At 43.2% G+C, this 24617-nt stretch overlaps 1 protein-coding gene across 1 annotated transcript in view; it reads left to right on the plus strand.

Annotated features, from left to right (window-relative positions):
* Positions 1-24617, plus strand: part of LOC307176614 (ATP-binding cassette sub-family C member 4-like) — a gene marked incomplete at its 5' end in the record, with an annotated part of 194488 nt that overhangs the window by 42733 nt on the left and 127138 nt on the right. The window contains 1 exon segment of the mRNA XM_079902944.1: positions 6918-7214. Within this exon segment, the coding sequence (XP_079759070.1) occupies positions 6918-7214 (297 nt within the window).

Below are 24617 nucleotides of genomic sequence, written 5' to 3' on the forward strand. Positions count from 1 at the left end.
AGCCAGGACTCCATCCTCCCAGGAGAGTAAATCTGCACGGGACTCTGCTCACCTCAGGGAAGCAGGGGGCTGCCCCACGTGGTCGCGAAATGCAGTCTCCACTGCTGCCTGGGAGACTGACTGATGCTTCTGAGGACATGGAAGCCTTTTTACACACAGTTCTCATTGTGCATGGTTAATGTTTCTATGATTTCCTATTTCTTCTCCCCCAACATTTTATTTTGAAATTTTTCAACCAGAGAAGTTGAATGTATAGTGCAAAGAACACGCAGACACCCTCATCCAGGTTCATCAGTTATCCACAATGTCTTGCCACTTTTGCTTTGTATATACTTATTTTTCTGAACCATTTGAAGGTAAGTTGCCTACATTTTGACACTGTGACATGAGGTTAGAATCATTAGCTGTGCTCCGAGCAACACAGAAGAGTCCTAAAAGTACAGTGTTGACGAAAAACAACAGAGTGAGATACTGTAACAGAACAATATATTTTATACACTACATTTTAATAAATCAATAAAACCTGCACATCAAACAACCATGTACCTTTTTAAAAGAATACAGAACAAAAGAAGGCACAATAAACACCAGAGGACAGTGGTTTGTTTATGGAAGAGAGGAAAATGGAAGAGGAGACGAGGGACAAAAGGAATCAAACAGGAGAGCAGTTTCCCACAGTGCAAAGAGGCTGTTACGTCATGAACTGAGGCATACGATGAACCTGACCATCTGCACCTAAAATCAGAAATGAAAGTAAGAAAGGAACGGAAAAAACAGACAAGAAGATGGAAGGGAGAAGAGAGAGGGAGGGAGGGAAATAATAAATGAATTTATGCCAAATGAGGGGAATCCTGGAATTTCAGATTTCTGCAAATTCTGTTGTTTTACCTGCTCTCAATTCATATTTAGCTTCATTTGGAAAGTAGTTGTATGTGTTTAGGGGAAAGAGCTCTCCTGAAAAAAAAAGAAGAGTGATAAACCCCTTTCTTAGTACACTATATTTTTCTTCATCATGAGTCGAATTCTCAGAAAAGATATGCTTGGTTCTACATTTAGGATGGAAACCCAGGGAATTCCCTGGCCGTCCAGTGGTTAGGACTCTGCACTCTCACTGCCACAGGTTGGAGTTCAGTCCTTAGACGGGGAACTAAAATCCCACAAGCCTTGCAGTGAGGCCAAGAAAACCCAGCAATTTAAAATGAAAAACCACTTATTTTCTTATATCATGCAAATCAAATTTTAAGCTAGATTTTTTTTTAACTTAAAGACATTAATATCCACCTCTTTTGGTCAATATCTTGATTTCAGGGTTTAATTAGAGCCCCGTCAAACATTCTTCCAAATATTTACTAACAAGCACTGAAAATTAAGTAAACAATTCTGTCTATAAGTAATTATTAGTATCTTAGTTTGCCTGCCAGAATTTTATGCACTTTGATTGTTTTTCAGATGTAAATACGGGTTAAAGTCTCCTTTCTGACATAAAGATTCAGAGGATTAGAACATAAGAAAGAAAACCGAGAGAAACACGACCTGGGTGAGTCTGTAAATGTTTTGGGCATAAGCACATTCCTAGCTCACCTCCCCCCACCCCTCCGGAAGGGAAAGAAGAGGTGATTTCTCTGGAAGGATTCAGCTGAACTTTGATCACTATCTATTGTCAAAATTGCTAAGAGATACCAAATTTCATTGTTTTTGAGCGTTTGCAAAGCTTCCTGGAATTCAAAAGGCAAATGCAGATGAGGTTGGAGGGAAGAATCCATCGTAATTAATCATAGAAAAAAGGGGAAGAATTAAGTCTGCAAAGACAGAAACGTTAGAAATAGCCAGTTTAAATCATGGAACACTCGGCTAGAGGGATGGCAGCGGGGTGCTGTGAGTGGAGCTGTAATTCCAGGTTTTCTTTGAGGGGGGTGGAAATCTGTGAACCCTTCCAGGCTCATAAATTTTATTATATCACACATACCTCCCCTCCTAAGTTAGTGTGAAGATTATGGCCTCATACATGTAGAGCACAGTGAAAGTGCTGAATAAACGTCAGCTATCGTTATTATTGTTCCCAGAAAGATGAGGGTACTGAGATCAGGGTGACCCACTCTTTCCGTTTGCCCAGATGCTCTAGGTTTTAACACTGAATGTCCTGTGTCCTGTGAGTCCCCTCACCCCCAGGACACAAGCAGTTCCAGGTTTTCAGCTTTTGTTGGGGTCGAGGAGGGTGGAGGAAAGTGACTGAATTCCTATTTTCCACAATCAAACGATAATCTCCTGTCAGAGGCCCAGCATTTCCTGTTTCTACCCTATCTTTCCCTCACACTGTCACCTGCCTGCAAAAAAGAAGGAAATTCTTGTCCTGGGAGACAAGTCAGCACATTGTCCTGAGGAGGGTGGCCTGAGACTCCGTCTGGACTTGGTGTTTTCGGCACCACTCAGCAGCTACCAGCAGAGGGCACACTCCAGCCTACCCTGATCACTGTCTGTATCCCCTCCCCTGAGTTTCTGCCTCCTATGAAGTCTTAGTACATTGCTCTTCCAAGCTTAGATGTGTGCATCCCTTTTCCTCTCCTGTTTTTCCCTCCCTTCCTTCCTTTCTCCTTTCTTCCTTCCTTCCCTCCCTTCCTCTCTCCTTACTTCCTCTCTCCCTCCTTCCCTTCGTTTCCGTAAGTAAAGTTGCAAGGAACACAAGCTCACAATCACAAGTCACGAAGCACACATTTCAACAACCACTATGATGACAGATTTAATAGGAGAAAATATGATCAATCCCACCTGCAAAATCTACAGCTATGAAGATAATCAGACACAAAATATAAAATAAGTATCTTTAATACTTAATAAAATAGGGCATTTGAATTATGACTAAAGAACAAGACATTAGAAAAAAAGAAACAGAAAAATTTGAAAAAAATAAAGTAGAACTTCTACAGATTAAAAAAAAGGAATTTAGAAATTAGAGACTCTAGATGGGTTAACAGCAGATTATACATAGCTGAAGAAAAAATTAATGTATCAATATATAGCTGAAAAAATCCCCAGAATGCAGCATGGAGAAATAAAGAGATAAAAAATGTTAAAGAGGGCTTCCCAGGTGGCGCAGTGGTTAAGGATCCGCCTGCCAATGCAGGGGACACAGGTTCGAGCCCTGGTCCGGGAAGATCCCACATGCCGCTGAGCAACTAAGCCCGTGCACCACAGCTACTTAGCCTGCGCTCTAAAGCCCGCGAGCCACAACTACTGAGCCTGCGTGCCACAACTACTGAGTCCACGTGCCACAACTACTGAGCCCGTGCGCCTAGAGCCCGTGCTCCACAACAAGAGAAGCCACCGCAATGAGAAGCCTGTGCACTGCAACGAAGAGTAGCCCCCGCTCGCCGCAACTAGAGAAAGCCCGCACACAGCAACGAAGACCCAACACAGCCAAAAATAAATAAATAAAATAAATAAATTAAAAAAAAATATTAAAGAGAGTTTGAGCCATAGGACAAACTAAAAATAGTTCTTACCAGAGTTACGAAGGAGATAAAGAAAGGATAGGGACAGAGGGTAATATCTTGAGAGGAAAGGAACTAATAGTTTTCCCAAACTGATAGAAGATATGAATTATCGGTTTCAAAGGTTTAGTAAATCCCTGAAAAGACTTAAAAAGAAAATCTACATTTAGAAAATCAAAGTGAAACTGACAAAACCAAAGACAATCTTAAAACCAGCCAAAGAGAAAACACAGATTAATTTACAAAGAAATGACAAATCAGACTCTTGATTTCTCAACAGCAATGATGGAAGCCAAATCAAAATGGAATTATAGGGCTTCCCTGGTGGCGCAGTGGTTGAGAGTCCGCCTGCTGATGCAGGGGACATGGGTTCGTGCCCTGGTCCAGGAAGATCCCACATGCTGCGGAGTGGCTGGGCCCGTGAGCCATGGCTGCTGAGCCTGCGCGTCCGGAGCCTGTGCTCCGCAACGGGAGAGGCCACAACAGTGAAAGGCCCGTGTACAACAAAAAAAAAAAAAAAAAAAAATGGAATTATACTTCAAAGTACTGAGTCAAAATAACTGTCTACTTATAACTGTATACCCAGCAAAAGTATCTACCAAAAGCAAGCATAGAGTAAGTATATTATCTGACACACAAAAACTGAGAGAGGTAACTACCAACGGTCCCTCACTTTTGTTTCTAGAGAAACTTCTCAAGAATAGACTTTAAATGCAAGAGGGAAGAGACATGGGGATATATGTATATGTATAGCTGATTCACTTTGTTATAAAGCAGAAACTAACACACCATTGTAAAGCAATTATACTCCAATAAAGTTGTTAAAATAAAAAAAAGAATAGACTTTAGGAAGAAGAAAATAAACTCACAGGGAATGTTTGAGAAGCACAATGGAATAACAAGCAAAAAAGAAAAAAGGTAAACAATGACAGCACACAGTAATAATAATACTTGGTGTGGAGTTAACATTTGTGGAGGTAGAAATCCAATTTGTGGGGCTAAAAACCAAACAACATAACAAAGTAATAACATAGACCAGAAGAGGAGCTATTAATGTTAAACATTTTAAGGTCCTGTGTTATTCAGAAGGAGAGTAAAGACAATAATTTTATATATTAAATTAGATATGTATTAACATTTCTAGAGCAACTATTAAACAATACAAATAGTGTATAACTTCCAATTTAATAGAATGGAAAAATTGAGGTGTGGAAAAAAACTCAACTCAAAAAATGCAAGAAAGAAGGAAAACTATATGTATATACAAGAAAAAATAAGAAATAATATGTTAGGGACTTCCCTGGTGGTGCAGTGATTAAGAATCCTCCTGCCAGTGCAGGGGACACGGGTTCGATCCCTGGTCCGGGAAGATCCCACATGCCACAGAAAGCTAAGCTCGTGCGCCACAACTACTGAGCCTGTGCTCTAGAGCTCGCGAGCCACAACTACCGAAGCCCACGTGCCTAGAGCCCATGCTCTCAACAAGAGAAGCCACCCAATGAGAAACCCGGGAACCACAACGAAGAGTAGCCCCCGCTCGCCACAACTAGAGAAAAGCCTGCGTGCAGCGACAAAGACCCAAGGCAGCCAAAAATTAAAAAAAAAAAAAAAGAAAGAAAAATTAAAAAAAAAAAGGAAATCATAAGTTAGAGAAAATAGATGTTAGAGTGAGTCCTAAGTTTAAATCTGGCAAAAAAATGTAACAAGGCCTTTATGAATTAGAGTGTGTAACTGAAAGACATTAAAGATGGGTAAAATGAAGAGACATATGACATTCATGGACAGGAAGACTCAATTTTATAATGTTCTCCACTTTCCTCTAACAAGCATCCTAATAAGTATGTATGTGTGTAACTCCACTTATTCTAAAATACATAAGGCACAGCAAAAAGCTAAAAACAAAAAAAAAAGTCCGAGACACTCTTAAAAAAGAAGAGCAAGGTAAGAGACACCAGCAAGATCTCAAGACACAGTTATAACATTTGAGTAATTAAGCAAGTGTTGTACTGGTGCAGGAATAGACAAGCAGGTAGATGGAACAGAGCAGAGAACCCAAACACAGACCATGCAAATATCGATACCTGACACGACGGAGGTAACATCAGAGATCAACAGGGAAACCAGGGACATTCAGTAAAGACAGAAAAAATGGGTTTCCGTTTTAAAAAAATGAATTATAATAGATGGCAAACCATAAAACACACACAAAAAATCAGTTCTGGATGATTTAAGAACTTAAATGTGAAGGCTAAAACTTTGAATCGGAGGGAATTCCCTGGCGGTCCAGTGGTTAGGACTCGGTGCTTTCACTGCCAAGGGCGAGGTCATCAAGATCTCAAAGACACAAATCATTTAGGGAAAACTTGATAAATATGACTACATTGAAATTAAGGCTCTTTATCAAATGGCCCATAAAGACCACAAACTAGGGGAAGCTATTTCCAACATAAATAACCAACAAAAGATTACTCTCCAGAGTATTACAGAACCAAAGATAAATTTATTTAAAAATCAAGCATCTCAGTGGAAAAAAATGGGCAAAAACTACAAACGTCTTTGTAGACAAAAACACGAAGAGTCCATAACCACAAAAAGACGCTCAACCTCATTGGTAATCAGAAAGTACAAAGCAGTAATCATAATGTGGTACCTTGACACCCGTCAGACTGGACAAAAGAAAAAAACAATTCTGAGAACACCACAATACCAAGTGTTATGAAATAGCGTGGTGGAGACACAGCCTCTGGCAGCGGGACTGTGTACTGCTGTGACGACATACTCGTTAGAGCAATTAAAATCATCTATAAATAGAAGATGGGTATTTCCTCCTTCCTAGCAATTCTCTTTCTAGGATTTACCTTGGAAAAGCACTTGCACCTGTACTCAAGGAGAAACGTGTGAGAATGTTTATAGCTGCTACAATTAGTGATATTAAGGGTTAGAGGGTGAGGGGGAAGCAACATACATATTCATCTCCAGGAAGACAGATAAATTGTAGCATGTTTAATAAAATACTATATTTAGCTACAGTAATTAATGAACGATAGCTATATTCCTGAACACAGATGAATCTCACAAACATAACGTGTGAAAAAATAGGTTACAGAAGGAAACCTAAACTATGATTCCACTTATATAAACATTCAGAAGTACACAAGCGTGAAGCAATGGGTCAAAGAAGCCTTAACTGTTACTGTATAATTTGCACTTTGTAATATCTGGTCCCTGCATGGTTCATTAAGCTTCAGGCTAACAGAAAATTAAACATTAACTATGTGGCAGGAAAAAAATCTGTGAACTCAAAACCTTAGAATCCATCTACAAACTTTTAGTAAATATCCGTGCAGGAAATTAGAAAGATCGTCTTAGGCTACCTTAAAAATGCCATCGGTAAATCAGACTTGATCCTAAGTTCCGGTCCTTCCTCAGGCCGCCCGAGCATGAAGTATTGTCACCTGCCCGCATTAACTTGCCGCAACACTGGTCCAAGCGGGTTGTGTCCGCTGCATGCCTAGACCACCGCAGCGATCTGTCTGGACAGTGTCCCTGGAGACGCCTGAGCGACATGTCCAGGGCACAGATCTCGGCTCTGGTGTTTGGCGTCGGGGGCTTTGGCGCTCTCGTCGCTGCCACCGCGTCTAGTGAGTGGAAAATAACTAACTACCCGAGCATCCTTGGTGATAACGGCCACTTGGGTTTACCAGGGTCTGTGGATGAACTGCGCGGGTAAGGTGTTGGGTTCTTTCCATGGCCGACAGCCCTTTATTATCTTCAAAGTAGAAGGTAAATACAATAGCTTTGTTTGGGGTAGAAGTAAAATGTTGCTTTTCCCCTTACTGTGCTGAAGTGGCTGTATACAGTTGGCTGTGAACTGAGTGCTTAACCCAAGTGCCAAGATGGGCCTAGGATGGACGGGGTCTTTTATACGGCAAAGGAGAGTGAGGACTAACTTTATGGGTATTTTAGAAAAGTACCTAGCGAATAATAGACTCCAAAGAAAGTGACTGGCTTCTTTCACAAACTAGTTCAATTTGCCTTGCATCATGGAGGAATTATATACTATATTTGTACATATATTATATATACTTACATATTTATACACACGTGCCATCAGCAGATCGCACATTATTCTAAATTCCTGTATTTCTCAGGCCATCTGAGCATAAAATCCATACACGCACATATGTATATTCATATATATATATTCACAGTGATAGAAGCATATGAGAAGACGGGTAGTGTTGAGAGAGGGAGGAATTCTGCTTTTAGAGGAGTTTCCATTTTTTTTTTAAAAACTCATATTTAGGGCTTCCCTGGTGGCGCAGTGGTTGAGAGTCCGCCTGCCGATGCAGGGGACGCGGGTTCGTGCCCCGGTCTGGGAAGATCCCACATGCCGCGGAGCGGCTGGGTCCGTGAGCCATGGCCGCTGAGCCTGCGTGTCCGGAGCCTGTGCTCCGCAACAGGAGAGGCCACAACAGTGAGAGGCCCGTGTACCGACAGCGGAAAAAAAAAAAAATCATATTTAGTGATAAAATAGCTGAGCAAGAAAATTTTAAAAAGTATTTAGGTGAAAGAAAATACCCATGATCTTTCCCTTTTTGCTACTTTGTTTTATTAAAAATATATATGTAGACAAGCTTTCAATGTTTTGCACGTTAGGAACTATTACAAGCATATGTATGTTAAAGAGGGAAAACATTTTAAAGGCATTTTCAGGGAATTCTCTGGCAGTCCAGTGGTTTGGACTCCGTGCTTTCACTGCTGAGGGCCCAGGTTCGATCCCTGGTTGGGGAACTAATATCCCAGAAGCGTGCGCGGTGTGGCCAAGGAAGGAAGGAAGGAGGAAAGAAAGACATTTTCAGTATAATCTATACGAATATTGAATCATTATGTTGTACACCTGAAACTAATATAATATTGTAAATCACCTATACTTCAAAAAAAAGAAAAAGGGCATTTTCATACCTCAGCATACCTCCAGGGGCACAATTATTGGCTGTTGGCTCGTATGTCATTATAAGAATCACTATCTGTATCCGCTTTCTGCCTATTTGATTATTTCTACAAATCTGCCCCAAGTTGTGGGTTTATTATATTTAAAATTGACCCTGGTATTTGATAATATACAGACTTTTCACAATCAAATTGCAAAACTGTACTTTGGCCCCAGTAAAGAAAATGAAATAAAATTTTAACTAGGAAGTTACCAAAGCATCATATTTTATGGGATTTTGTGTCAAGTATTCACGTTATTAGTCCACAGTGCGTGCCAAAGAATAAAGAGAGGATACTTATTTAAAGCCAGGAGATTCTAATGACAATCGAGGGACGTGTTCAAGCTTGGACACCCCAGTTAGGCCTCCAAATAACATGGACTTTCCTGAGCACTCATTAGAGGAATCCATGCTGGTCTCTCTTCAGTCCCAGCTACTAAACTTACTTTGGGATATTTCAAAATTTTTCCTTCTAAAAAAAAAAATTGTTCCTTCTACTACAGAAGGTTTCCCTAGGTGCAGGGAAAACTGTTAAAGGAGAAGAGTATTATGGGGACACGGTTGTCATTCCACAGACCTCTTGGCCCATTCCCACCTTGAGACAGCAGGTAGAAGTTATGTCATGTGGCTAAGTGTATTTCTTTGTTCTTTACTGAGCTCATCCTTTAGATATATATATATATTTTTTTCTTATTATCCTTCATTCTGTATTCCTTAATGAAGCCCAGGTATTGTGAAAAATAGGTGTTCAACCTTAGCTCCAAAGTAGATTGCTGTTAGGATTTCAACAGCTGCTTCCAAATGCATCTTAGGAAACATGGAGTTAGAAATTTTGCTTCTAAATAGTGTTGGTGGTCCAAATAATCTTCCACCCTTAAAACTTGACCCTTTTGATTTTGCTTCTCAACAGTAAAAATAACGTATTCTATGTCTGCTGTGTACCCTGCACACAAAAGGTAATTTGGAAAACCTTGTCCACTGACAATGCTTCAATTAGAAGTTGTAAAATTCATTTAACATAATCTCTCCACTTTCTTCATCCTGAATCAAAATCTTTATCAAAGATACAAGTTGCTACAGAAATCTATATTCAACATCAGGAACACTGATTCATATTTCCAAAGGAAATGGACACTCACCCGTTTGGATGTCCTCATTCACACGGAGTCATTGCTGACGAGGCTGGTTGCTTTTCCTTTATTCCTGTTTGAAAACACAACAGTGGGGTGTTGGGAAGCTCTCTATGCCAATAGGCTCTCAAACGTCACAATGATTCCAAATTGAGAAAAGAACCCACAATCCAAAGAGGAACGAAAATGGTTATATCGCATTTTAAAATAATAAACGATTTAAGCCAACATCGTCAATTTGAGACAAATCTTCTTAGACTTAGGCCACATTAAGCCTCCTCTAAGAAAGAAAAACAGAAAATCTTTTTAAACTGCTAGATTTTTTTTTCCTTGCTGGTTACATAACGTCACTGTCAAAGTCATACCTTCTTGTTGCTAACTAACCCTCTTAGATGACCCAGTATAGCTACAGTTTTTTAGGAACCCATTTACATTAGTAGTGACTACAACCTTAAAAGATTTGATGTAAGCCAGCATTTCTTTGGACAAGGGGCATTTCCATTTGTGAAAAACACAGGCCCCCTTCAACTATAGTTCTGTGGAATCCATTTCAAGACAACACCATAGGGACACTTGTAATACAATCCTCATTGTGGACTGAAAACTTCTTGACTCAATTTCAAAAGCAATTCACTGTCTTTAGATGCAATAGCCACTCTAGGCTGTGTCTCTTGTTTTGTTGTGTTTTGTTTTTCTCTCCTCTCGATGTTAGTAGAGAGTTTTAACTGTGAAAGCAAAGCATCTCTCACAGGGAGAGCAGCAGTAATTTCTGACGGGGAAGGCTGGATCCAGAAAGCATTGCTCCAAGGAGAGAGTAAAGCTGAGTCATGGTCGCCTCGAGGGCAGGGACCTGGTCTGTGATGTTCTCCTTGTGCTCCAAGCACACAATGGGCTCTGGATACATATTTGCAAAATGACTGAATGAACAAAATAATGAGGAGACCGTTTGTGATGAGGGCAAGATTGTATTCCTGGATGAAGGCTGGGGTGTTGAGGAATGATTTAGGATGGGTACTCAGGCAGGAAAAAGGAAGATCACTGGACAGCAATCCAGCTGACTGAGCTTCAAGTTCTGACTCTTTTATTAGCTAGTCTCACGATCTTGATCTTGGTAATGAAACTCTCTGTGCCTCATTCATAAATTTCCTCCTCCATAAATTGAGAGAGCTGGAGGCCAGGAGTCCCTTAAGGTATGTTTCTACTTGAAGTTCTCTCAAGAACTTTACAGTCCTTGACCACCTCGAAGTAGAGGTTCACTACAGAATGATGGCTGTGGGACTTCCCTGGTGGTCCAGTGGCTGAGAATCTGCGCTTCCACTGCAGGAGATGCAGATTTGATCCCTGGTCAGGGCAACTAAGATCCCAAGATCACGCATGCCCTTCGGGTGCGGCCAAAAAAAAAAAAAAAAAAAAAAAAAAAAAGCTGGCTGTAAGAGGCTCCTCTAACGTAATTGATCCTGATAGCCCTTTTCTCCCCCTCCCATTATCTATTATCTTGCTGGCTTCCTGGTTCCTGACAGTATAGAATCTTATCTGCATCTGTGTGGAGATAGGTCTGAATGACCTAAATGACCATATGACTCAAGTGAGTGTGCCAGGGTTTCGGTGGAATGGAGCTAAACACTACTGTGGAAGCCGGCGGTCACAGGATGCTGGCTGCGTGTAGGAGTGTGGACCGCTCCTCACCTGCCTACCCTTCACCTGTCTCCCCATCCCCTTAACAGCCAGGCCATAAGGATGGGGGAAAGGAATGGCATTTGCTAAAGAAAAGGGTTTCTGTGGGTGTTTATTCTCACATAGGGGATAGTTTGGCGCCATCTGATGTTATAACTTTATTTTTTTATTATTATTATTTTTTGCAGTACGCGGGCCCCTCACTGTTGTGGCCTCTCCTGTTGCGGAGCACAGGCTCCGGATGCACAGGCTCAGCGGCCATGGCTCATGGGCCCAGCCGCTCCACGGCATGTGGGATCTTCCCGGACCAGGACACGAACCCGTGTCCCCTGTATCGGCAGGCGGACTCTCAACCACTGCGCCACCAGGGAAGCCCTGATGTCATAACCTTAGATTTCTTCCTGGTTGAAATGTGTGCCTTAGTCCACAATGAAATAACAGTGAAAATTGGCTTGAGTAATTTAGATGCTTCGAAAATATTTTCAAAATAACACATTTGATGGATCTGTGTACGCTTGGAAGGCATTTACCTTTAATCTCAGGACAGGTGTCCATTTGCTAAGATTCTCAGTGCTTTCTGAGACTTAATTTCATTAAATAAGCCTAAGGTTAATTTTAATTTAGTTTTATTTTCTTGCTGTGTTCCAAATGCGTATATAGTTATCTAAAAGTGTATGGAGGGCTTCCCTGGTGGCGCAGCGGTTGAGAGTCCGCCTGCCGATGCAGGGGACGCGGGTTCGTGCCCCGGTCCGGGAAGATCCCACATGCCGCGGAGCGGCTGGGCCCGTGAGCCATGGCCGCTGAGCCTGCGCGTCCGGAGCCTGTGCTCCGCAACGGGAGAGGCCACAACAGTGAGGGGCCTGCATACCGAAAAAAAAATAAAATAAAAAATAAAAGTGGATGGAAAAACTCAAGTTCTGTCTTTGGCGGTTCTCACCCCCAAAATAAGTATAAGAAACATTTGATGTGTTTTTATCCTAACAAAAAATGGCATAGTTTTATGTTTACTGACACAATCAATGACCCAAGGTAGGTGAATTGTATTTTCCAAGTAGATTCTGGACAGGAGGAGCCGCCAGAAAGTTGTCTCTGTGCCAAGAGGATTGGACCCACATGCTGAAACATGCCCACACCTTGTGGCGGTGAGGATGGTGCCAGAGCCCAGGCAGCCCACAAGTGGACCTGGTCCCAAGTCAGTCTGCTGCAGGGTGTTCAGAGGTTTTCGGGACAGCCTGTGTCCATCAGTAGCTCCTCTCTTACAGGCCAGGACCTTATCTTACTTATCCTGGTATCCTCAGCACCCACCATTATGGCTGGCTCCAGGCAGGCTCTCAATAAAGGTTTGTGGGTTGAACAAATGGAAGAAGAAATCAGCCTTTAATAGATGCATAGGGACTCTCCTCTCATGTCACCAAGCTCTGGCAAAGGGAGAAGCCCTAGGGAAGTGCTTAGGAGAAGAGCCATGAGTGTTGTGTTGTTTTTTTTTTTATAAATTTATTTATTTATTTTTATTTTTGGCTGCATTGGGTTTTTGTTGTTGTGCGTGGGCTTTTCTCTAGTTGAGGCAAGCGGGGGCTACTTTTCTTTGCGGTGCGTGGGCTTCTCATTGCGGTGGCTTCTGTTGTTGCAGAGCACAGGCTCTAGGCACGCGAGCTTCAGTAGTTGTGGCACTCGGTCTCAGTAGTTGTGGCTTGCGGGCTCTAGAGTGCAGGCTCAGTAGTTGTGGCACACGGGCTTAGTTGCTCCACGGCATGTGGGATCTTCCCGGACCAGGGATCGACCCAGTGTCCCCTGCATTGGCAGGCAGATCCTTAACCACTGTGCCACCAGGGAAGCCCACCATGAGTGTTTTTTATGATGAGATTCAAGAAGCACTTTTTGAAGATCAGGACGATTTAGAGCTTTGCTTCTTGAAGTGTGGTCCTCAGACCAGCAGCGTCTGTATCACTTGGGAGCTTGCTAGACATGCACACTCTCAGGCCCCACCACAGACCCATAGAATCAGAATCTGCACTTTAACAACATCTCCAGGTGTCCCCCATGCACGTTAAAAGGTGAGAAATTCTGTATAAAGCTTGGACTTCGAGTCTGATGGACTCACCATTTACTAAGGGTGTTAATCTCCCTGTGCTTCAATTTTCTTACCTGTGAAATGGTGATGAAATGAGATAACGCAGGCAAAGTGCCTTATACAGTGCCAGACACAGAGACATGCACCATAAAGGGTAGCAGTCATTCCAATAAATAGAGATTTCAATGCCTGGAGAGCTCACATCTCAACAGTAGGAAGGTGACCATTACTTTTGCTCCATCTATTTTTTTCCAGCCAGGACTGCAGTAGCTGCTTCCTGGAATCCAAAACCTAATAGAAGGATGCCTCTGACGCCTTGTTGCATGTCTTATGTGATATTTATAACAAAGCAAATGCTATTGTGCTCTTTGGACTACAGTTTATGCTTATCCTACAGGTAAGGATTTGCTGTACCTCATAAGGCAAGACCACACTTTGTTTAGAAGTCAGTTTCTCACCACAGATGTGGGACGGTTCCTTGTGTCAATCACATGTTGCATCTGCAGAAATGGGGAGAAAAGGCCCCCTCTGGGCTCCATGGTAGGGGATAGAGCTTCACCAGACCTAGGACGTGTTTGTGCTCTGGACAGTCAAAAAAGGACAAAGGTTTCCAGGAGTATTCCTGGCCCTGAGAACTGGGAAAAACTTTGTGACAAACAATTTAATATACTGATTTGAATAACATTTGCATTTTACAAAGTGCTTTCACATATATTATCATATTTATCCAAAAGATGGTATTCTGTAGTCCCCATTTTACAGACAAATTAACTGAGGCTCACAAGAGAACATATTTATAACTTTGTATGGTCGTCTATAGAACTTTTGAGGAAATGTTCAGCCTTTAGTACTAGCCCAAAACCTGTGTTTAAATCCCGACTTGGCCGTTAATTTTTCGTGTGACCTGGGATAAGTCACTTAAATTCATTTTGTTTCCCTTCCTTCCTTCCTTCCTTCCTTCCTCCCTCCCTCCCCCCTCCCTCCCTCCCTCTTTCTCTCTTTCTCTCTTTCTCTCTTTCTTTCTCCCTGCAGAGTGGCTTTCAGGATCTTACTTCCCTGACCTGGTTGGAACCCTTGCCCCCTGCAGTGGAAGCGCAGAGTCCTAACCACTGAACCAACAGGGAATTCCCTCCCTTTCTTATCTATAAGATGATAATGATGATGTCTAGTTACATACCAAAAGTTTGTAGGAAGTTCAAGAAAAAGAATCCTATTACATGAAATAGACTAGTATATGTTTTTAAATGTACCTGGACTTAGTTTTAATCAGGGATGGTAGGACACGCAGACATGAAACGCTGTCATGAAGGAAGAAGTTTTTACACTCACAGATCCCTAGAAGTAGGAGGCCTGGTTCCCCACACAGGACCCAGCTGGGAAGCACCAGAGCCGGTCAGAAGGCAGAAGGAGTGAGAGGAAAGCACCTGCCAGAGCCTTTGTTGAGTTGTCTGGTCCCCGGCGCGCCGGGTTGATTAAGGTGGAGGAATGTTGGTTTGATGTGCGAAAGCTTGGCAAAGGACGTCACTGGGGTGTGTGCTTTGGATTAGCTGATTTGTCTCTGAAAGCTGCACCTGTGTGTTATTTCTAAGAATCTGCTGGCCCCCGGAGGGCAGTCTTCCCCTCTGCTCACCTGCCACACCCGAGGCCCTAGATGCCAGAGCATGGAGAATGCAGAAAATAAGGAAAGGCGGTGAGCGCGGTACGAACATGAGATCCTTCGGTGATGTTTGCGTAGGGAGGCCAGGAAGGCTATCCCACCTCCCCTTTGTGGCTTCTCATGCTTATCTGATCGTCAGTATTTGTCTTCTCGTGGTGAATATTGTGTGTAGAAAAGGCTCAGGCGTATTTCTCTCCGGGCCCACTGCTCCTCTCTCGCTCATTGCCCGTCTGACTGCACGTGCGGCAAGCTGGTGCTCCTGAGTCTCCTCTGCTCGATTCCCTTACAGACTAACTCGCATCCTCAAGGGGATGAACTCAAAGGACACCTGAGCAAAGAGCATACTGGGGTTGGTAGTTTTAAAACATACTGCCGCTGTGCGTTTTTAAGTAATTCCAGAGCACTTCAGAAAGCAGTACTGCTCTTAGACAAAGCCAGGACAACTGATCTGAATATTTAAATAAATATTTAAACGGAAATATTTAAACTGATCTGAATTTCAGGAGAAAATTAAGAATTTTTTAATTCTTTAATTCTTTTTTTTTTTTTTTTTTTTTTTGCGGTATGCGGGCCCTCTCACTGTTGTGGTCTCTCCCGTTGCGGGGCACAGGCTCCGGACGCGCAGGCTCAGCGGCCATGGCTCACGGGCCCAGCCGCTCCGCGGCATGTGGGATCCTCCCGGACCGGGGCACGAACCCGTGTCCCCTGCATCGGCAGGCGGACTCTCAACCACTGCGCCACCAGGGAAGCCCTCCTTAATTCTTTCTTAAGAAAATTAAGAATTGATCTACAATTAAGCTTTGGCCAGATTTTTGTACGCATTACAGGAAAAACTGATGGCCCAAAATTAACAATTTGGTAAATGGCTATGATGCCATATTACAACTACAGAAGGAACCCTGTAAGTAGTTAATTCACTTATTCATTAATGATTCCTTTCATCAAAGCATTCATTAGATTCCCGGCACAGAATATAGGTTCTGGGGGCTCAGTGAGGAAAGCACAGGGGCCTATCTCCGTGGATGTGCTGCTTAGAGGGCGATGATCATTTAGCAAACGATTATCCCAGAACGATAAGTGCTATCTGGGGTTAAGTTCAGGGCATAGGCAGACTTCCCAGAAAAGCCAGTGCTTGAACTGTCTTGAAAGATGGGTAGAAGTTCACCCAGGAGGAAGAAAGGGGGGGCATTTCGGGTCACGGGACTCATCCTGCTCTACAACTTATTAACTGCGTGACACCAGGCAAAATGCTTAACATATGAGCTCCCCCGTCTGTAAAATGGGAGTAATATTATCTACTTCAGAGGGTGGTGGTGAGGATGAAGTGAGTTAATTTGTGTAGAGTGTTCAGAGTACGGCCTGGCACGTACGAGCAAAGACCTCCAAGCAGAAAGGAGCCGAGCGCCTCGGGGACCAGCGAGCACATTGGAAAGACTCCACGTGGATGTGCGGGAGGACGTCAAGATGGGGTGCAGGTGCACATGGAGGGGGACTTGCAAAGGGACCTGTAAGCTCTATGAGGGGATTTCGACTTTGTCTTAGAGGAGCCAGAAAGCCGTTGAAACATTTTGAGCAGAGAATCCCTGACGGGACTTGCATTTCAGAAAGATCCTGCAGTATTTCATGTGAGAACCTGAACCTCATGTGAGGGCAACAGTGGGAACAGACAAGGAAGGTACTTAGAGGTAGAACTGATAAGACCGAGTAACTTGGTGACTCATGAGGGATGAAGGGGTCACGGGTGCTCCGAGGTTCCTGCCCAGAGACTTGGGGGCAGTGGAAGGGGAAGCTGGCTGCAGAGCAGGTCCCACCCTAAGTTCCATCCCTTCTCCCAGGACAGTATTTTCCAATACATACAAAGATCTCAAGCAGTCAGATTCTCAACTTAATGTTTGGCTTTAAAAATCGATTGGATAGAATGAGAGAGAATAGTTAGACTGAATTTAATTAAAAAAAAAAAAAGCTGTGCTTCTTAGACGTTTAGTAAAAAACAACAGGAAAAGGTAGCAGCCATGAAGATTAATGCAATCCGAAGTGCCGATAATAGCATAAGAATGTCCACATTGGAAGGGTAATAGCCCCTCACTCCCGCATATTCCATAGTCAAATTGCACAGTGCTGGTCTTGGGCACCATATCTTAAGGAATGTGAATACAAACCACATTCATTGATGTGAGAGGAGGGTAACTAGGAAGACGGGAGGTCTTGAAATAAATTCACGTGGGCAATTGTTTCATCTGGAAAAAAGGGAAAGAATATGATGGGTAAGGGTGTGAGAGGGATGGAGGAAGGGGAAGAAGATGAGTACCACTCCTGGGTAGACGTTACGAGGGAATCAGAGTTAGGGGCTCTCTGAAGAAGCAATTTCTATCAGAGTTGCCCAACAACGGAACAGGCTGTCCCACAAAGAAATGACTAGAAGTGTCTAGAGGAGGCTGATGCTCCTCTACTAAAAAGGTGGTAGAAATAATTCCTGCATTGGCCAGGAAGACAGACTGGATAAACTCTAAGGTCTTTTCCGGTTTGAGATCTGAGATTCTGTGAACATGTAAAAATAAAAAGAAATATTTAAACATCAATATCCCTGAAATTTGGGGCATTCGCTTGACCCCTGCCCTTCTCCCTGGTCATTGCCTTCATTCTAAGGTCACATCTGGTCCTTTCATTCAGATGTTAACATTATGAAAAATCTTAGGCACCATTCACAGTGTTCCCTTTGGGCCTTAGAGAACGGCTTGTATTTGAAAGGGGCAACAGAGAAATCAGAATGTGGTAAGAATGGCTCTGATTGTTCGGATTACTCTAACAGACTCACTCTCTGAGGACTTTCTATCCTCTGCATGATTCTGGGCTGAGTCCTTTTCTTGGTAATCAGTGACTCTGAGATACAGATGGAGCAGTTGGTCTTGTCCATGAATCCTCCAGCCATGCGTGACCACAGCCAGCAGAAAACAGAGCTCTGCGTCTCTTCATCCGATAGACTCTGAAGAGGGGCTGGGCGGCGGGGCCGTTTCTCTGAGGGTTTACTTTCTGCACGTTATAAGCAGCTGGGTAAAAAGGGCAGGGTGAGCACAAAGCACCACTCACTGCAAACAGACCAGATCACACGCCAGAACCTTCTCAAGATAGCCTGGTACCACCCGGGTTATCTGCGATACAAAGCATGTCCGAGGATGACTGCTTTGGAAGTAGTTGTCTTTCACGGGTCTTACCTTCTTTTAACTCAAATAGTTGAGATGAGGAGTGGAAATCATTTTCCAACAGTTAGTTGTTTCCTTCCTGAATTTTTTTCCTGTCAGGATTTTCTCTTCGTTCCCTGTTCCCTGACCACACACACCCGACTGCTCAACTGTGCTTCACTAGCTTCTTAAAATATTTGTAATTATCTTCCATTATTAACTTAATTGACAGGCCTTCTTTTCCTATTTACAAATCTGGATTCTTCCCTTAATCAGCATGAAATTTTTTTAACCTTCACCCTGTCTTATATCTTATACTTTTCATTTTATTTTTTTCTATGCGTAAAAGTTACGCTCTACACTACATCAGTCTATGGGAACAAATGCTATATCTTTACATTTCTGCCCCAGTTCAAATGGAATCCAGGCAGAAACTCCAGACTTTTCCGCGGGCCGCTGCCCTGAATATCTCCGAGCTTCCTGGCAGTGCTTGTAATGATCTCATTTCGTACCTGCTATTGTCTCAGGGGAGAACTCAGGTTCTTCTCAATAGGGCTCAAGTCCCACCACCACCAACACCACCACGGCTCCACCTCAAACTCCATCAGCCTTTCCTCTAAGTAAACACACAAGGAGAGTAAAAGCTATGCATTCTGTGCAAACATAGCTTCTAGAAAAGACTCCCAGGGATACCTCTCCCAACAACATCACTGTGCACAAGCTCCTCCTACCTAGAAATCCAGTGCCCTCATTTCTCCTCAAGGTCATATTCCATCACTGCTGGCCTCTGCGTCCGCCCTCTTTCTCCCTCCCTCCCTATGTCACTGCAGAGAGACACATCCCAAGGGTTCCAAGACAGTGACAATTTCAGTTCACCTTTGGGTAGGTGTTTCCCACAAATATACCCACAGTCAGGATGGCCAAGTCAGGATACGTGTTGGTGTTGGTGCCACATTGGACCAAGACCCTTGTCTTCCTCTCCAACAATTTACAAGTTTTTATTTATTTATTTATTTATTTATTTATTTTCGGCTGCATTGGGTCTTCGTTGCTGTGCACGGGCTTTCTCTAGTTGTGGCGAGCAGGGGCTACTCTTCTTTGCGGTGCGTGGGCTTCTCATTGGCGTGGCTTCTCTTGTTGTGGAGCACGGGCTCTAGGCACACGGGCTTCAGTAGTTGCAGCATGTGGGCTCAGTAGTTGTGGCTCACAGGCTCTAGAGCGCAGGCTCAGTAGTTGTGGCGCACAGGCTTAGTTGCTCTGTGGCATGTGGGATCTTCCTGGACCTGGGCTCGAGCTCCTGTCCCCTGCGTTGGCCGGCGGATTCTTAACCACTGCGCCACCAGGGAAGCCCTCTCCAACAATTTGAAGAAGATTGATGCTGAGGCCACATCACTGCTCAGGCTCCCCCTCTCTCCCCTCCCTTTTATGGGGTTGATGGCAGGGTGGGAAGGGAAGTGCTGTCCTTTCTACACTCTGGCCTCATCATAGAGGTTCAGTGGAGATGGTAGTAGAGCAGGTAGTGTGTGAGGATGATAGGATGGAAGGGGGTCTGGGGGACGATGTGAGGGTCTTAGTGCCTTTCAGAAAACTTGACTATGTCGACTGAAATAAATACGCAACCTAAAAGCTGAGAATTGTATTCTATTTGGCAGACAAAACTGAGGACTTGGGAATTCCCTGGTGGTCCAGTAGTTAGGACTCCAAGCTTTCACTGCTGAGGGTGCGGGTTCAATCCCTGGTAAGGGAACTAAGATCCTGCAAGCCGTGCAGGATGGCCAAAAAACCGAGGAATTAAGCCGGGGACACAGCCTCTCAGATAACTCTGGGAAACTGCTCTGAAGAGGTAATGGAGGAGCCAGGATATATAGGAGTTTTTGCAACAAAGAACAGGTAGTCGGAACATGAAAAGATTACTGTTAATTAAAGAAAACCAGACATCTCAAGTATGTCTGGGAAGATCAAGAGTCTGGGCTCGCTGAAATCATTCCTTTGATGTGCACCTCAGTTATCTGGGGCCAGTGTCCTGTGCTTTCTCTTCCTGAGAGTCCTCAGGATGCATCATTGGAGGTGATTGCAGAGCTGACTCATTCATTCACCCTGCAGATACTAATGGAGTCCCTCCCTGTACTATTCATTGTTCAGCACTGGAGACACAATAGAAAACAAGGACAAACAAAGTCCTTGCCTTCATGGAGCTTAGGTTTTAGTGGGAACAGGAGGAAATGAGGGGGGTTCAATCGACTGAATGTCTCTCCCAAATTCATACTTTGAAATTCTAACCCTCAATGTGATGGTTTTAGGAGATGGGGCCTTTGGGCAGTGATTAGTGCCTTTATAAAAGGGACCCCAGAGAGCTCTCTCCCTCTCTTTCCACCACGTGGGGACACAATGGGGGTTTGACAGTCTGCCAACCAGAAGAGCGTTCTCACCAGAACCTGACCAGGCTGGCACCCTGTTCTCAGACTTCCAGCCTTCAGAACTGTGAGAAATACACTTCTGTTGTTTATAAGCTCCCACCCCCGCCGAACTCTGTGGTACTTTGTTATAGCAGCCCAAACTAGCTAAGACACAGGGGCTTGGGGAATAGCCCTCAGATGCCATCCATGTCATGACTGTTCTTTCTGGATGAATGTTCATCAGCCTCATCTCCCTAAACCTTTTCAGTAACACTCTGTTATGGCATTTCTGTTGCTTTCCATACCTTCTTTCATTGAATTTTGAAGAACTACAGTTTGACCGACAAGGAGCCAAGGTTGGGGCATAGATGGATTAAGTGGAAATTTTCTCAGTGTGTTTCAAAACTATAAGAATATTTGGTCCTACTTGTTAAGTAGTTTATTTATTTATTTGGCCTCATTGGGTCTTCGTTGCTGCACGCAGGCTTTCTGTAGTTGCAGTGAGCGGGGACTACTCTTCGTTGTGGCGTGCGGGCTTCTCATTGCGGTGGCTTCTCTTGTTGTGGAGCACGGGCCCTAGGCGCGGGGGCTTCAGTAGTTGTGGCTCACGGGCTCTAGAGCACAGGCTCAGTTGTTGTGGCTCACGGGCTTAGTTGCGCCGCGGCATGTGGGATCTTCCCGGACCAGGGCTCAAACCTGTGTCGCCTGCATTGGCAGGTGGATTCCTAACCACTGTGCTACCAGGGAAGTCCCTGTCAATTAGTTTTTGCTAAAGGTCATTCCTTCTAAAGCTACATAGACTCATGGCAATGCTCAAAGCAAAAAGTGTGCCTGATACTCTGTACCGAGGATTATTTTCTATAGCCAGTAAAATAGATTTAAAAAATTCTCTTCCTGTAGCCTACTGGCTAGGGGCCCTGGGATTCAATCCAACCCAAACACACACATCCTATCCAGTGGTGCAGTGTGATGTCGTTAGCCTTTTCCCTCACAGAATGTTCAAAGAAATTGTTCAAGGTTATTTCTTTGTGAAGTTTTTGATTGGATTAAAACACCAATATAATTGAATTTAAACTGTCCAATGGCAATTTTTTTTTATTAAAAATAAAACAAATCCTAAACTCCTGGGGAACAGAACCAGTAGCTTATATTTCTCTCTCTATTGCACAGCACTTACCTAGCTCAGTGCCTGGTACAAATAAGAACTCTGTAAGTTCATTTGTTGGATGAATGAATTTACTTATTCATGAATAAATTCTGTATTCATGAGTGAACTTATTTATTCACTCATTACTTTTCTTCCTTTCCTTGCATTTTATCTGCCATTTTCTTTATTCTTGGGACTCAGTAATACTTTTCCTATCATTTTCAATAAGAGAGCTGAATAAATGCATATTGACCTGACTTGAAAAGAGTAATGGAAACAGACAGAAAACCTTTAGCAATTGGACCCAAAACCTCCCAGTGAGTTGCAGATTAATCCAGTGAACTATTCCGGATGTTTTGGATTAGGGAATTCGATCCCAGACAGGTCACACTCTCTTACTAACCTTGGGTCTGGTTGAAGGAAGATTCCTCTAATCCAAAACATCCTCTGATTTTAATTTAATTACAAAGCAGCACGTCGTGCAAGTGAGATTGGACTTCAAGATGACGTGGCAGGAAGTCCCTGCTTTGATAATGAAAACAGATGCCATCTAGAGCAATAAAAATGACTGCACCAGGCCAAGCAGTCAGAGACAGGTCCAAACAAGCTGGAATGGCTTTTAACGTGATGTTAGGAGCAATATAATTCTGTGTCATTTGGGGTTAAACTTTTTTTTTTTTTTTTTACACCATACAGGAAAATCAACTCAAAATTTATTATAGACTTTTTTTTTTTCTAACATCTTTATTGGAGTATAATTGCCCCACAATGGTGTGCTAGCTTCCGCTCTACAACAAAATGAATCAGTCACACATACACACATGTTCCCATATCTCTTCCCTCTTGCGTCTCCCTCCCTCCCACCCTCCCTATCCCACCCCTCCAGGCGGTCACAAAGCACCGAGCTGATCTCCCTGTGCTATGCGGCTGCTTCCCACTAGCTATCTACCTTACGTTTGGTAGTGTATATATGTCCATGCCACTCTCTCGCTTTGTCACAGCTTACCCTTTCCCCTCCCCATATCCTCAAGTCCATTCTCTACTAGGTCTGTGTCTTTATTCCTGTTTTACCCCTAGGTTCTTCATGACATTTTTTTTTCCTTAAATTCCATATATATGTGTTAGCATACGGTATTTGTCTTTCTCTTTCTGACTTACTTCACTCTGTATGACAGACTCTAGGTCTATCCACCTCATTACAAATAGCTCAATTTCGTTTCTTTTTATGACTGAGTAATATGGGGTTAAACTTTAATTTCACAGTTTTTAAATATAAAACTACTTTGCTATTTGCACACCAAGTAGACCGTCTAGCCATCTTGACTCTTTTTCCTTACTTCTCGAAACACAACTTATTTTTATGTTCTGCCAACTCTTCTTTCTGACCTCTTACATCTGTCTGTTTGTTGTCCCCATAAGATCCCAACTCTTTCCAACCTCTGCTCTCCTGTCCTGTCCCACTTTGCTCTAAGGAACTCCAAGAAGCAAAGGTAACCCCCCTGCTCAAGAACATTTGAATATCCATCCACCCATCCATCCATCCACCCATCCATTCAACATCTATTAAGTATCTTCTATGTGTAAGGCATTTTGCTTGGTTTGTGAGGGCAGATCAAAGAAAACCAAGTTATTGTTTCCATTCTTCAAGAGAGATTTAAACTTGACGGCAAGATTGAAGCAGAAGGGGGAACAGGAAAAAGATGGAGCTGATACACATAAATATAAGACATGTAGAAGCCCTACCAGGTCGTAAATAGGTCCCAAACCAAACTCATCATGTTCCCCCACAAACCACTTCCCTTTCCAGCCTTCCTCGTGTGGTCGTGGCTCCACAGCTGCTCCTCTGTCTTCAGGTAGCATTTTATTGTACCCATCTCACGTCCACCTCTATTGTTGTCATTTATGCATTTGTCCACTTCTTGAGGAGGACTCTGTCTTGAACCTGGAATCTGATGGCAGATCTGATTCCTAGTCACCGCCTCATCTCTGGAGATGACTTCAGTTTCCAGAGGACAAGACACTTCTCGAGGCCTTGATTTATGCTAAAAACCACTTTACTTTTTTCCTTCGCCATTGATCCCCATTATTCTCATCTCCAAATTATTTGGCTTTTCTTGATGTGTGGTTGAATCTCCAGAATTCTACCTAAGTTCCTTCCACTCTCCCACGCTGTGCCTCAGTACATCAGCATGACTGTTTTCCTGACCTACTATAGCAATGGCTTATGAAGCCCAGGGTTCCTTTTGGGTGGGGGGAATCTGCATTATTCTAGGAAAAAAAGAACTTTGAAATGAAACAACTTAAGCTTCCTAAACCAAACTCCTGAAGGCTACTCTGCTTTTAAAATCAAAACTAACTATTCCTATCACAACGCAAATGCTTGAACTCTCTGTGCTTCTGTGAGATACAGAACACGAGAAACTGCCCTTTAAAGAACACTTTGCATGCAGCATTTAAGCTCTATTACTAGGTCAGCCTTTTTTTTTCCTCTCCACATCCTTGTAAAATATTTACAAGCTTCCCAACATTTTCACACAGTCCATAATACACACAGACACCCTTTATCCAAGCCTAGGATTCCTTGTGGGTTGGGGGAGGAAGCACGGGATAGGGGTGAAGACGAGATGGAGAGATGTTAATAAAATGATCACCACTGACGGGAAAAGCTGTGAAAGATGCTGGAAGTGCAAGAAAGGCCACAGAACATCTCTTCAGTGGAATGCCGGATTATGATCTTTGCAGGGTTGTTTTATTCTATAGAGTTGAACATCTTTGTTTTTCACTAGGCTATTTTACAACTCCGTTAAGGTAGAAGTTAACTTGCAGAAAACTAATAGTGATACAAATGATTCCTGTTCACAGCAGTGCAAACGATCCTGTT

This window comes from Stenella coeruleoalba (assembly GCF_951394435.1).
Source record: "Stenella coeruleoalba genome assembly, chromosome: 18".
Classification (NCBI taxonomy): Eukaryota; Metazoa; Chordata; class Mammalia; order Artiodactyla; family Delphinidae; genus Stenella; species Stenella coeruleoalba.